This window comes from Puma concolor, chromosome A1 (genome assembly GCF_028749965.1).
Source record: "Puma concolor isolate L17-30 chromosome A1, mPumCon1.1.hap2, whole genome shotgun sequence".
Lineage (NCBI taxonomy): Eukaryota > Metazoa > Chordata > Mammalia > Carnivora > Felidae > Puma > Puma concolor.
Window position 1 is genome coordinate 49,536,809 of NC_141667.1, and position 13,055 is coordinate 49,549,863.

At 42.2% G+C, this 13,055-nt stretch overlaps 1 protein-coding gene across 1 annotated transcript in view; it reads left to right on the plus strand.

Moving 5' to 3' along the window:
• Positions 1 to 12,497, plus strand: part of ITK (IL2 inducible T cell kinase) — a 59,018-nt gene extending 46,521 nt beyond the window's left edge. The window contains exons 10-17 of the mRNA XM_025923662.2: positions 128 to 261; positions 674 to 748; positions 1,324 to 1,495; positions 1,876 to 2,092; positions 3,009 to 3,073; positions 3,164 to 3,282; positions 6,731 to 6,888; positions 9,547 to 12,497. Coding sequence (XP_025779447.1) covers positions 128 to 261; positions 674 to 748; positions 1,324 to 1,495; positions 1,876 to 2,092; positions 3,009 to 3,073; positions 3,164 to 3,282; positions 6,731 to 6,888; positions 9,547 to 9,618 — 1,012 coding nt within the window. The 3' untranslated portion in view covers positions 9,619 to 12,497. The remainder of the gene's footprint in view (positions 1 to 127; positions 262 to 673; positions 749 to 1,323; positions 1,496 to 1,875; positions 2,093 to 3,008; positions 3,074 to 3,163; positions 3,283 to 6,730; positions 6,889 to 9,546) is intronic.
• Positions 12,498 to 13,055: the final 558 nt, after the last annotated feature.

The following is a 13,055-nucleotide window of genomic DNA, read 5'->3' on the forward strand; positions in this document are numbered from 1 at the left end:
AATTAATATCTGCCATCCTTCTGAGAGGGTAAAAAACAAAGCTCATACGAAGCTGATACCAGTAGACATTTTTGTGTCTAAACATTGCTTCTTAATAATCACTGCATTTATGCTTCTTTTGTTTAAGTGAGAACAACCCCTGTATCAAGCATTATCACATCAAGGAAACTAATGATAACCCCAAGCGATATTATGTGGCTGAAAAGTATGTGTTTGATTCCATCCCTCTCCTCATCAATTACCACCAACACAATGGAGGAGGTAAGTTCTAAAGGACAAGGCCAGGGCAGGGGTGGTGGGGTGGGGGGGGCACTCACTGGGGAACTTGGGGAAAAAAATGACAAATTCCCAGCCGGGTTTCTTCATCGCAGGCAAACTGACCATAAATAATAACTAAATCTACAAATAGAAAAGAATGCCGAATATTTGATCATATTGCATGTTTTCCACTAGCAAATTCTGTGGTTAGACTCATGGGATTTCACCACCTGCCCATCTGTTTTTATGACTCTTGTTGGAGGGAGTGTGATATCAGTGATTGGGTGTTGGGATTTGTTTTCCAGAATAAAAATAGCTTTTGCACTGGGTTATTTTTTTTTTTCCTGGTCGTTTAATTTGAACAGTTGCTATAGTAAAGCTCTAACTGCCACCTTTCACTTTTTAATCAACCCAGGTCTGGTCACTCGACTCCGGTATCCAGTTTGTTCCTGGAGGCAGAAAGCCCCAGTCACAGCAGGACTGAGATATGGTGAGCAGTGCGTTCAGGACTGTCATATCACATCCCTAAAGGTCTGGGGCAAATTCTGAATGGGCTTTCCATGTACGTAATTCTTCCCCAGACTTAAAAATGACCATTTGGGGTGCCTGGGTGGCTCAGTCAGTTGAGCAGCCAACTTTGGATGAGATCAACTTAGGATGAGATCATGACCTGAGGTGAAGTCGGACGCTTAACCAACTGAGCCACTCAGGTGCCCCAACAATAAAACATTTTCAATCAGGTAGAAAAAAATAGTTGAGGTGTTGCAAGAACCCTTTCATTTACTTTCTTTGAGATCTTGATTAATGCCATTTTCCTTCCTCTTTCCATGTAATCTCTCCCCACAAACATTTTTCATGGTTTTAAATGCATATCCTATGTTATTATTAGCGGGGTGGAAATAACTTTAAGATCTAAGTTCTAAGTCTAAAGCTTATACTACTTGCCATCTTTAGGTTATATTATCAAGAAGATAACATTCTATCTAGGGCTATTAGTCTCCTTGTAGCCCTATACCTCATATCTACTCCTTGCCAACCCTGGAAAACTCTCTTTCTCTCTTCTAGGGAAATGGGTGATTGATCCCTCAGAGCTCACTTTTGTACAGGAAATTGGCAGTGGGCAGTTTGGGTTGGTGCATCTTGGCTACTGGCTCAACAAGGACAAGGTGGCCATCAAAACCATTCAAGAAGGGGCTATGTCGGAAGAGGACTTCATAGAGGAGGCTGAAGTCATGATGTGAGTGGCCAAAACAAGAGTACACAAAGATGTCTTCGGGATGATGTTCTGTGCTGTGTTCTTTAAATACCATTTTGCCGCCATGTTATGCCATTTTGCTGCTCAAATCTAGCAATGGTTTCCAATGGCATGGAGACTAAAATCAAACTCTTCACCATGGTCTATATAGCCTGTCATGGTCTTCCTCTGTCCACTGCCCAGTCTCATCTCCTACCCATCTCTCCTCTGGTCCATGATGTGCCAGCCACACTGACCACCCTTTGTCCTCACACACACCATTTGACTGCTCACCATCCTTCAGGTCATTTTTGTTTAGAGGACGGAGTGTGTTTGGGGGAGACTGACTTTAGACCATCTCACCCCTTGCCTTTTTCTTCCAGGAAACTCTCTCACCCCAAACTGGTGCAGCTGTATGGGGTATGCCTAGAAAAGGCCCCCATCTGCCTGGTGTTTGAGTTCATGGAGCACGGCTGCCTGTCGGATTACCTGCGCAACCAGCGAGGACTCTTTGCTGCAGAAACCCTGCTGGGCATGTGCCTGGACGTGTGTGAGGGCATGGCCTACCTGGAAGAGGCATGTGTCATCCACAGAGACCTGGTAAGAGGATGCGGGGCAAACAACTATAGGTTCAGGATGAAGGGGTGTGTCCCCCTGAAATGTACAGCTACCCAGACTGGGAATAAATTGATAAATAACAAGTCACAGACCATCTTCCTTCCCCTCTCAATTTCTACCCACTTGGGGATGCCCTAGTAGGACTCAGATCTGGGCTCTAATCCCAGCCCTGCTTCTAACTTGTACCCTCTGAGTCTGAGTTTACATTCTTCCAGAATGAAACATATAGCCTCTCCTTCATAACCTCTCTGTGCCTCAGTTTCCTCTTGGTAAAATTCTCAAACTATTATCCAAGGATCTACCACAATCACATTGGGGTGATGCTAAAACCATCCTCAGAATCTCTGGGGGTTGGAGCTCAGAAATATTCATTTTACCATATCCCCCTTGGGATTTGTAGGCACGTTTAAAATTTGAAAAAAAGAAAAAATAATAAAATAAAATTTGTAAAGAGAATGGAGTCTTTTATCACTAAGTGCACAATTCTGTGATACTAATTAGAGACTAGGTGCTCTCCTTATTGAGGAATAGTTTAAAGAGGATTAGCAACCTCAAAACATTCTTATTTTAGTCAAATGGGTGACAGTTTCTTCATTACCGTCCCTAATGTTAACATTTCCTATTGCATCAGATTGCATTAGAACACATAATAAAACCAATACATATCGTTGGTTAAACACCACCATGGGTTTCTCTTCTAATTAGAATCCCAGGAATAAAACTAAAAGACCAAACTTACTCATCCTGATAAGGGATCTTACACATTTAACTTTTTAGCTAACTCCTGTCAGGTGCTAGTGAAGCTTAATTAGCATCTCTAAAGCTCCTGAGTGCCCTTGTATACTGCTTATCCACCAACCGTTTTCCTTTCTCTTTTGTTTGCCTGTCTCCATTCCAGGCTGCCAGAAATTGTTTAGTGGGAGAAAACCAAGTCATCAAGGTGTCCGACTTTGGGATGACAAGGTAATATGGGGACGTGGTGCCAGCAAAGTCTCAGGTACGAGACCCAGGCCCCCAAAACATTCAGACATTCTTTCTCCACTCTCTACCCAGGTTCGTCCTTGATGATCAATACACCAGTTCCACAGGCACCAAGTTCCCAGTGAAGTGGGCATCCCCGGAAGTCTTCTCCTTCAGTCGCTATAGCAGCAAGTCAGATGTGTGGTCATTTGGTGAGTGTCCCTCTGTCCCCACACCCACAGGATCCAGGACTGCCAGCCAGCTGTTTTACTTGTCAGATCCAGGCAACTGTACTCACCCAGGACTCTTGGTGATGAGGGCATCCCACTGATAGTCTGTGTGTGATAACAGCTCTGAAAAGTATGAAGGAGCCTCATTGTTGCATTTGGTCTTAGAGATCTTTGAAATGGGGGGTAAAATGAGAACGGAAATGTGAGTTCCGGTGACAGCTTCTGTGAGATCAAAAGCTGGAGGAGTGAGGAGACTAGAATATGAGTTCCTTGAAGACCAGGACCATATTTTGTTCAAAATTATATTTTCACACTTAACCCTCAATAAATATTTTACTCATTTATTCAACAACAATTTATTGAACATCTACTATAAGCCGGGGCTAATCTAGGTACTCACGATGCAGTGGTGCCTGTATATGAAAGACTCCTATTCTCTTGGAGGTAAATTTTAGAGAGAGACAGACAACAATCATGTAAACAAGCTAATAGTTATGTATGTAAGACAAAGTCACATAGTAATAAATGCTATGAATAAAACAAAACAGTAATGGGATAGAAACTGACTAGGATGGAGGGTCTGTTTTAAACTTTTTTTTAATGTTTACTTATTTTTGAGAGAGAAAGCACAAGCAAGAGAGGGGCAGAGAGAGAGGAAGACAGAATCCCAAGCAGGCTCTGCGCTGTCAGCACAAAGCCCAACATGGGGCTCAAACCCATGAACTGTGAGATTATGAGCTGAGCCAAAGTCGGATGCTCACCCTCCTGAGCCACCCAGGCAAGAGGGTGGGTTTAAATACCATAGTCTGGGAAGGTCTCTCCAAGAAAGTGACCCTTGGGCACAGATCTGAATGATGAGAGAGAACCATCTCCATTTGGAGATCCAGGGATCTTCATTGCTTTACAAAAAAACAGCAATTACAGAAATGTGGTGTGTCCAAAGGAAAGAGAGGTGCTGTCTTACTGAGAGAAGAGTAGACAACGAACTTGGCAGTCCATGATAAGGGATCAGAATTCCTGATAAGTGTAAATGGGCATGAATGAAAGGCCAGAATGAATGATGTCGGTATGGCAGAAAGTACTAAATATTCTTGCTGGTTTTGTCATATTATCCTAAGCCATAGTTTGTGTGTACTAAACTATGCACAACTGTACACAAACTATACACAAACTACTAAACTATACGCAAAAACATACCAATCTCTTTGATTTGGATTATAAGGGTTATAGTTTGGAAAGAAATGAGTTGGAGTTTGATTTTGCCATTGTGCATGAAGGGAATGTTTGCCAAGTGTATTGACCTAGAGTACCAGGGAGAAACTGACTAATTAAATCTCTTAAGAGAACTAGTTTTGAAGTCTTCCCAGCATTTTAGAATATCCAGTTCCAACAATCAAGTGGTTTGTTAATTTTTGGTTCTTCTGAACTGTTCCTTAAAACAGCTTCCCTGTTCAACAGCCTAGCTAAGACTTTGTTACTCAAATTTAAGTTATAGAACGAACTTGGAAGAAATAAAACTGCACCAGAGCCATTGCAGAAGATTCTTTTTTCCCCAAGTACCTCTACAATGGGGAAAGGTATGGCCGATGTGTAGCCACTCTCTGAGGGATGCAGCTGGTCACACTGCACCGAGCCACACGTTTGTAGTCATGGCCGCTTTGTCACATCCACCAGCCAACTCTGCATGAGGGCTTTTCTGCCATAGGTTGTCAGTTGTGAATTTTCTGTTGCATCTTATAATTAGAAGGTTTCACTTCAGTCCACGCCTGCCTGAGATGTGCCCCCTTAGTATCCAAAACTTAGCCTGCTTGATAGAAGCAGGGTGGAGAGGGTAGATCACAGGAGCGGCAAGCCTGAGAGACAGAAACCTGGGTGGACTGAGAACTTGATGCCTGCCTCAAGACCATTGAGATTTGTTATGCATTTTAATGCTTTTGCCCTAATTAGCTGTGCTATTTTAAGCAAGTCAAGTAAGCTCTTTGGGCCTTCCTCAGTTTCCAATCAATGCATTGCAAGGTTGGCATGAAAGCAATTGTTTTCAAATGAGCTTCCAGCAGCAGGCCTCGATTTTCCAAAGAAATCTCACTAGAAATTCTGGTATCTTAAGGAGCTACACAGTCCTATTCACAGTCAGTTTCCAAATTTCCAGAACTCCTGAGATGCCTCTTTAGACCCCTTAGAAATCCTGATCCAGAGGTCTGGGCTGGGGGCCCAGGATCTGCCATTTGAACAAACTTCTGAGGTGATTTTTATTCAGACGTGTTGGGAATCATACTTGGGAAAACTCTGCCCTAAGAATCTCTGAAATATGCTCTGAAAACCAAGGAAAGTGGTTATTTGCAAGCTCTCTTCCCATTCTGACATCCCATGAATATATTGGTACATAATAAAACTGGGTGGGACATTTGTTCTGAAAACAGAAGAGGAAAGGGTTTAAATCAGAGGTCAAAAATGGACAACTTGGAGATATTTTTTGTTCTGTCTACACAGTATTTTACTCTTTTTTTTCTTGGTGTTTATTTTGTGAGAGAAAGAGAGAGCATGAGCAGGGGAGGAGCAGAGACAGAGAGGGAGAGAGAGAGAATCCCAAGAAGGCTACATGCTGTCAGTGCACGCCCTGATGTGGGGCTCGATCCCACAAACTGTGAGACCATGACCTGAACCTAAATCAAGAGTTGGATGCTTAACCGTCTAAGCAACCAGGCACCCTCACAGTATTTTAAAAAATCAAATTGTATTTCTATTTTAAAACTCTCAGGTGCCTCGGTGGCTCAGTCGGTTAAGCGGCCGACTTCAGCTCAGGTCATGATCTCGCGGTCCGTGAGTTCAAGCCCCGCGTCGGGCTCTGTGCTGACAGTTCAGAGCCTGGAGCCTGTTCCAGATTCCGTGTCTCCCTCTCTCTGACCCTCCCCTGTTCATGCTCTGTCTCTCCCTGTCTCAAAAATAAATAAAACGTTAAAAAATTTTATTTTAAAACTCTCAATTTATGACTTCTTTTTAAAAACACAGAAAACGTTGCAATACTGAGCCCTCATCCCCATGTGCCCTATGTTGGCTGGAGCTAAATCACAACTGTCCTCTGAAGACAAAATTTGACCCTCAGTTCTCTACAGTCTGTCCTAGTCCCCATTCTGTCACATCTCACCCACTCCATTCATTTACATGATGTGTAACATTTCAGTTTGCATCCCCTGCAACTTTTAGTAGTAACATTTGAGTTAGCTATAACAAAGGGCTAAGCTTGAAAGTTCTTCATCACTAGAAAGACCGGGAAATCTCCGTTCTTTAGAAATACAGCTCAGGTGGCTTGCTATTATACTTCCTGAAGGTAGGGACTTGAACTTTAATGTCAAGGAAATTGCAATTTCTAGATGTACGTTTGGTTGCTGTTTGTGAACTGTAGCTGTGCTGCACTCCCCGTTTCTTGTAGGTGTGCTGATGTGGGAAGTCTTCAGTGAAGGCAAAATCCCGTATGAAAACCGAAGCAACTCAGAGGTGGTGGAAGATATCTCTACTGGATTTCGCTTATACAAGCCCCGGCTGGCCTCCTCAAATATCTACCAGATCATGAATCATTGCTGGAAAGAGGTCAGTAAAGGAAGCGGTTTCCCCCTGCCTCATCATCGACAACGTTAGGGTCTGTCACATTCTCTAGAGAAAGGGAGCCTCTTAGAGGATAAGAAGCAGGTAAGGCTGAAGTAGAATAGCAAGAAAGTGGGTTGGAATGTCTACTAACTAAAGAGGTTGCCCATCCCTCAAAGAGCTGGCAGTGACCTGAAATATTATTTGATCTGCAGTATAATTTCACAAGCCAAAACACTGTTAGAGAGGAAGAGGGGGTCAGACCTGTGCCAATATGCCAATTTTCTGAGAAAAGACGTCCATGACATCATAAAACCATCAAGTACACATGAAGTTAGCTCGTAAATTGGTGAGCAGAAGTTCACATGTGCTGTGCAAATATTAAAATGACTTAATTAGGGGGCCCCTGGGTGACTCAGTTGGTTGAGTGTCCGACTTCAACTCAGGTTATGATCTCCTGGTTCATGAGTTCAAGCCCCACGTGGGCTCGTTGCTGTCAGCACAGACCCCACTTCAGGTCCTCTGCCCCCCTCTCTCTACCCCTCCCCCACTTGTGCTCTCTCTCTCCCTCTCTCAAAAATAAATAAAACATGTAAAATAGAATAAAATAAAGAGTTCATTTTATTTGTTCAACAATTTAGACTGAAAAACCAATTACTCTGCACCCTCCCAGATGCCTCAGTTATCCCATGCTTGGGTTGCAGGCTGTATCTTAAACCACGTCATCATGAGTCTTAGATGTCCTTTGGATGAGTTAGAAAGTTTTAAAGTTCAATGACAATTGAAAGCTGCTGAACAGAGAATTAACACAAATTCAGATTGTTGAAGGATAATAAGGTGGAATTAAGAAAGTATAGGATACTTAGACTTTGTCCTAGCTTTGCCACTCCTTAGTCATTAATCTTGGGCAATTCTCTGAACCGCCTTTTTCTTACTCATAAGAGAATTAAATAATGCTTGATCTGTAAGTGCACAGAGGCTTTGTAGTCAGAAACAAACAATGAAGACATAAAGAAAGGCGCAAAACAAATCCAGTCCAACTTCACGAGAATTAAATGCTGTAATAATTATGATAGCTGAAATTTACTTAGCACTCTTTTCTTTTTTTGACTCTTTTATTGATTTTTAAGCTAATAGACTTTATTGTTTAGAAGTTTTCGATTTACAGGAAAAAATGAGCAAATAGTACAGAGAGTTTCCATATACCTCCCCCCCCATTAGTAACATTTTGCGTTAGTGTGGTACATTTGTTACAATTAATCAACCACTACTTATACATTAAAGATCATGGTTTGCATTAAGATTCATTCTTTGTGCTGTACAGTTCTAGGAGTTTTGACAAATATACAATATTATATATCTACCATTATAGTATCATACAGAATAGTTTCACTGCCTTCAAATCCAGTGGGCTTTCATCTATTTATCCATTCCTTTCTTCTGTCCAAACCCCTGGCAACTATTGATCTTACTGACCAAGTTTCACCTTTCCCAGAATGTCATATAGTTGAAGTCATATAATGTGTAGCCTTTTCAGATTGGTTTCATTCACTTAGCAATATGCATTTGTTGATTATTCCATGTCTTTTCTTGGCTTGATAGCTCACTTCCTTTTGTCACTGAATAATATTCCATTGGATGGATGTACCACAGTTTGGCTATCCATTCACCTACTGAAGGATATCTTGATTGCTTGCAGTTTGGGCAATTGTGAATAAAGCTACTATAAATATCTGTGTGCAGGTTTTTGTATGAACATAAATTTTCAGCTCCATTGGGTAACTATCTAGGAGTATAATCACTGGATCATATGATACCACTACATTTAGCTTTGTAAGAAACTGCCAGACTCTCTTCCAAAGTGGCTGTACCATTGTGCAATCCCACCAGCAATGAGAATTCCTTTTGTTCCATATCCTCACCAGGATTTAATATTATCAGGTGTTTTTGATTTTAACCATTCTAATAGCTATATAGTGGTATATCATTGTTTCGGTTTGCAGTTTCCCGATGATATACGATGTTGAGCATCTTTTCACATGCTTCTTTGCCATCTGTATCTCTTCTTTAATGAGATGTCTGTTGACATCTTTTGCCCATTTTTAAAATTTTTTTAATGTTTATTAATTTTTGAGAGACAGAGCGTGAGCAGGGGAGGAGCAGAGAGAGAGGGAGACACAGAATGTGAAGCAGGCTCCAGGCTCTGAGCTGTCAGTACAGAGCCCAATGCGGGGCTCGAACTCACAAGCTGTGAGATCATGAGAGTGGAAGTCGGACGTTTAACTGACTAAGACACCCAGGTGCCCCAATGGTGCATTTTTAATACATGATTTTATTTAATTCTCACAACAGTCTTAAGAGATAGATACTATTATTATCCCCATTTTACGGACAACAAAACTGAAGTTCAAACAAGTTAAGTAACTTGCTCAATGTCACACAGCTAATGAAAGGAACAGTTTAGATTCAAAAGCAGGCCGTATGATTCCTGAATACCTGCTGTTAACAACTGAGACACTATAGCTTCAAATACAATAAATATGGAAACACATTTGAAAATCAGCAGCACATTTTCAAATTCACATTTGAATTGTGGTTTGCTTTGGAATTAACTATGACACACAAGTACAAGGAACTCACAGAGTTCTTTTTTTCCCCTTCTAGAAACCAGAAGACCGGCCACCTTTCTGCAGACTCTTGAGTCAACTGGCTGAAATTGCAGAATCAGGACTTTAGCAGAGACTCAGCGCCAGGCCACGGGCTGCAGATCCTGAATGGGGGAAGCAGATTCTCCATTCATAGAGCATTAAAAGCTGCCACCAGCCCAGGACTCCCCAGAGGCAGCTGGTCTGTGGCGCCGGTCACTGAGCTGCCGCGGAGGCAGCACCCTGGCAGGGGCTGGCACCCAGCCGCAGGCAGGAGGCTCAGCCGCTGAACTGGGAGTGAAGCCAGAGCAGCCGCGATGTCTCTACCCTCCTTCCAGCCTCTTGTGTGTGGTGCACGAACCTCAATCTAACAGCTTTCAGGCAACGTTTCTTGCACTTCTTAGAGAAAAGGAGAGATGGGGTAGGACTGTGGATTATTATTTTTGTTATTATTTCAAACATGAAATATAAAGTTTATGGTCAAGGGTTTATGAGATCTAAAGCTTATGGTCAAGGGATTTTTACTTGACCTGACAACACAGAATCCCAGGATACGGGGCAAGAGAAATGAGGAGTGTGACTCTTTTTCAAGGAGAACCGGCGAACTAATTAAGGTCAGGAGGTGTAAACTCAGCCGCTGTGATGTCTTCAGCCGCAGCTTCCTGCCGTAGAGGATGATGGAACTAATGCTCACATCTGAGGCCGGATAATCTAGAAGCAGCTTAATGCATGTTACTCATCCAGCACAGTGCCACTTTCCTCCTTGAAGGGACACGATGGACCGGGGTGAACGATTTCTATCTCATGGCTGGGGCTGGCGTCTGGACAGAAAGAGGGCATCAAATGATGGAGAACCAAATGGTACAGAGAAAGGCCTTGGGCTGTTAGTACTCCAACACCCACCTTTAGTACCAAGCTGGGCAGGTCACTGTGCCTTCCCTTCCGCGCAGAATGCTTCTGCAGGCATCTTGGGAGAAGATGTTTCTTCTGAACCCTGACTCCCCCTGAGGACTCCACCACCAATTTTTCTGACCTCTAGGATTAGTCCCCTCTGCACTGTTCCACCCTCATCAGCAGAGGGCAGCATTGTGTCGGGCAGTGTGGTCTTGCAGAGAAATCCAAGCTTGTTTAGGCCCTAGAGGTTTGCAACTTCAAGGCTGAGGCTTCACATCTCCTGAAAGTCTCTGAGAGGAACGAGGGGTCTATTCTTGCTCAAACCATCTGGATAGAAACAGGCACTGAGTAGGGTGCTTTCAAGGCGCACAAGGCAGCCTACTGTTGATTGAGCACTGAAATCTGCACAGTGAACATGTACTGAGCTACAAGCCTTATCTGCAGAATTTCATTTCATCCTGAGTTCACACCAACCCCATGAGAAACTATTCTTATTCCCATTTTACAGATAATCGAACTGAGGCTTTAAAAAGCCAAGACACCTCCCCAAAGTGACAGAGCTAGGAAGTGTAGAGGCTACATCTGTCTGACACCAGTGCAGTTTCTTTATTTCTATTGAGCACTGTCTCCTACTGATGATGAAAGGGGTTGCAGAGAAGGAGATAAATATAGCTGGGGGAAAGACCTAGAAAGCCATTAAAGAAGTCAACACAGAATGATGTTTCTCCCACGTAGACCACTATGGTTGGCCATGTAAACCTCCAAGTTGGAATAGGATCTTCTTTTTCCTCATCTGTAGCTTCACCTTTGTTAGAATTAATGACTTTGGAGTTGCTCAATTAATTAACCCTTTGATTCACCCACCCCTCCAGAGTCATGTTGCAGGAAGCCATTTATAGATGAGCTTCAAAACAGCTTTGAAAGATCCTCCTGCGGGTGTATAAATGCTTCCTTTAATCATCATCTCAACTTTGAGTCAGCTGCACTCTTGGACATTTTGTGTTCACTGATGTAAGAGAGAGTTCGTTTTCCTACAGCATTCAGATGAAACTTGTAGAGAGATTATTGGGTAATGTAGTCATTCACTCTTCTGTGTGATATTTTGACCAGCTAGAGATGCAGATGCATAGTTTTTAACTGTAACTATTGGGTTTTTATTTTTATTTTTTTATGTTTATTTTTGAGAGAGAGACAGAGTGTGAGCGGGGAAGGGGCAGAAAGAGAAGGAGACGCAGAATCTGAAGCAGGCTTCAGGCTCTGAGCTGTCAGCACAGAGCCCGATGTGGGGCTCGAACTCATGGACTGTGAGATCGTGACCTGAGCCAAAGTCGGACACTCAACCGACTGAGCCACCCAGGCGCCCCTCAACTATAATTATTGTGAAACTGGTTGCCTCAAGATAAAACTCTATCATTCAGAAGATGACCTTACTCAACATATTCAAAATCATCTCTGTTTACTTTTTGGCCTTTTGTACATTCTCTTGTGGAACCCTTAATTAGAGATGATTTCTGGAACATCCAGCCTAGAAGGAAAACATCAAAATTGACTGATTTCTGTGGTCTGGTTTCAAAAATTACCCCTTGCATGGTATTATCTTGTTCACGCTCAGATTTGCTGGGGCCTTAACTGAACATATGTCAATAGTTCACTCCCCAGTGTCCTATCCTGCAAAAGGGGCTTCCTGTCTGTTTCTCTTTTCCCCTCTCACATGTTGAAAATTGTACCATGTGTTCACAAAAAATTCTCTTATACAAGGTTTTGGTTCTAGACGCATTTTATAGATTTTGCATTTTGTACCTTTTGAGACTATTTATATTTAGATGTATTGAATATTTATTAGTGTACAGTCCCTGCTAGTATCCATGATAAAAATGTTACATATATCTCTAACCATTTATAAAGCACACATAGTTGAAGGTTGGGTCTAGCAAATAAAGCTATATGTTTTAATAAATACAGTATATATGGCCTGGGTTCCATTTGCCCAAATGTCAAACAACAAAAATTTTCCTCAAATAAAAATGATTACATGGTTGTATGTTCCACAAGCAAGTAAAGACTATATATCATTCAGCATTTGATATAAATATCAAAGGCTTCTTGTGTTCCTATCATATACTCTACCGAGAGCTACAGAAACAAAGATGAAAAAGGCAGTCTTTGGTTTTCAGAAACTTCAGGTACAGTTAAGAAGGCAGACATATAAACAAGTAAAATCATCCAGCAATTAGAGCAACAACAGAAATATGGTCTAAGAGGAGAGGAGAGGAGAAAAAAGTTATGGAATCTATCAGGGGAAGGGTGACATCAGGAAAACTTCCTGGAACCTTGCTACTCAAAGTGTGGTCCCTAGACCAGCAATAGCAGCAAGACCAACTGGTGACAAGTGTGAATTCTCTGGCTTCACCCCGAAACTCACTGAACGAGAATCTGCATTTTCACAAAATCCACAGGTGCTCCTAAGCACATTAAAGTTTGAGACATACCGTCATAGAGGATGTAATGTCCGACTCAGTTTGGAAGATGAATTATGTTTTTTTCTAGCAAGCAAGTGGGCAGAAGTAAGAGAGATAGTTAACAGGTAGAACGATAAAGGAAATAGAATGTATGAGGAAGCTATTATCAGCTTAT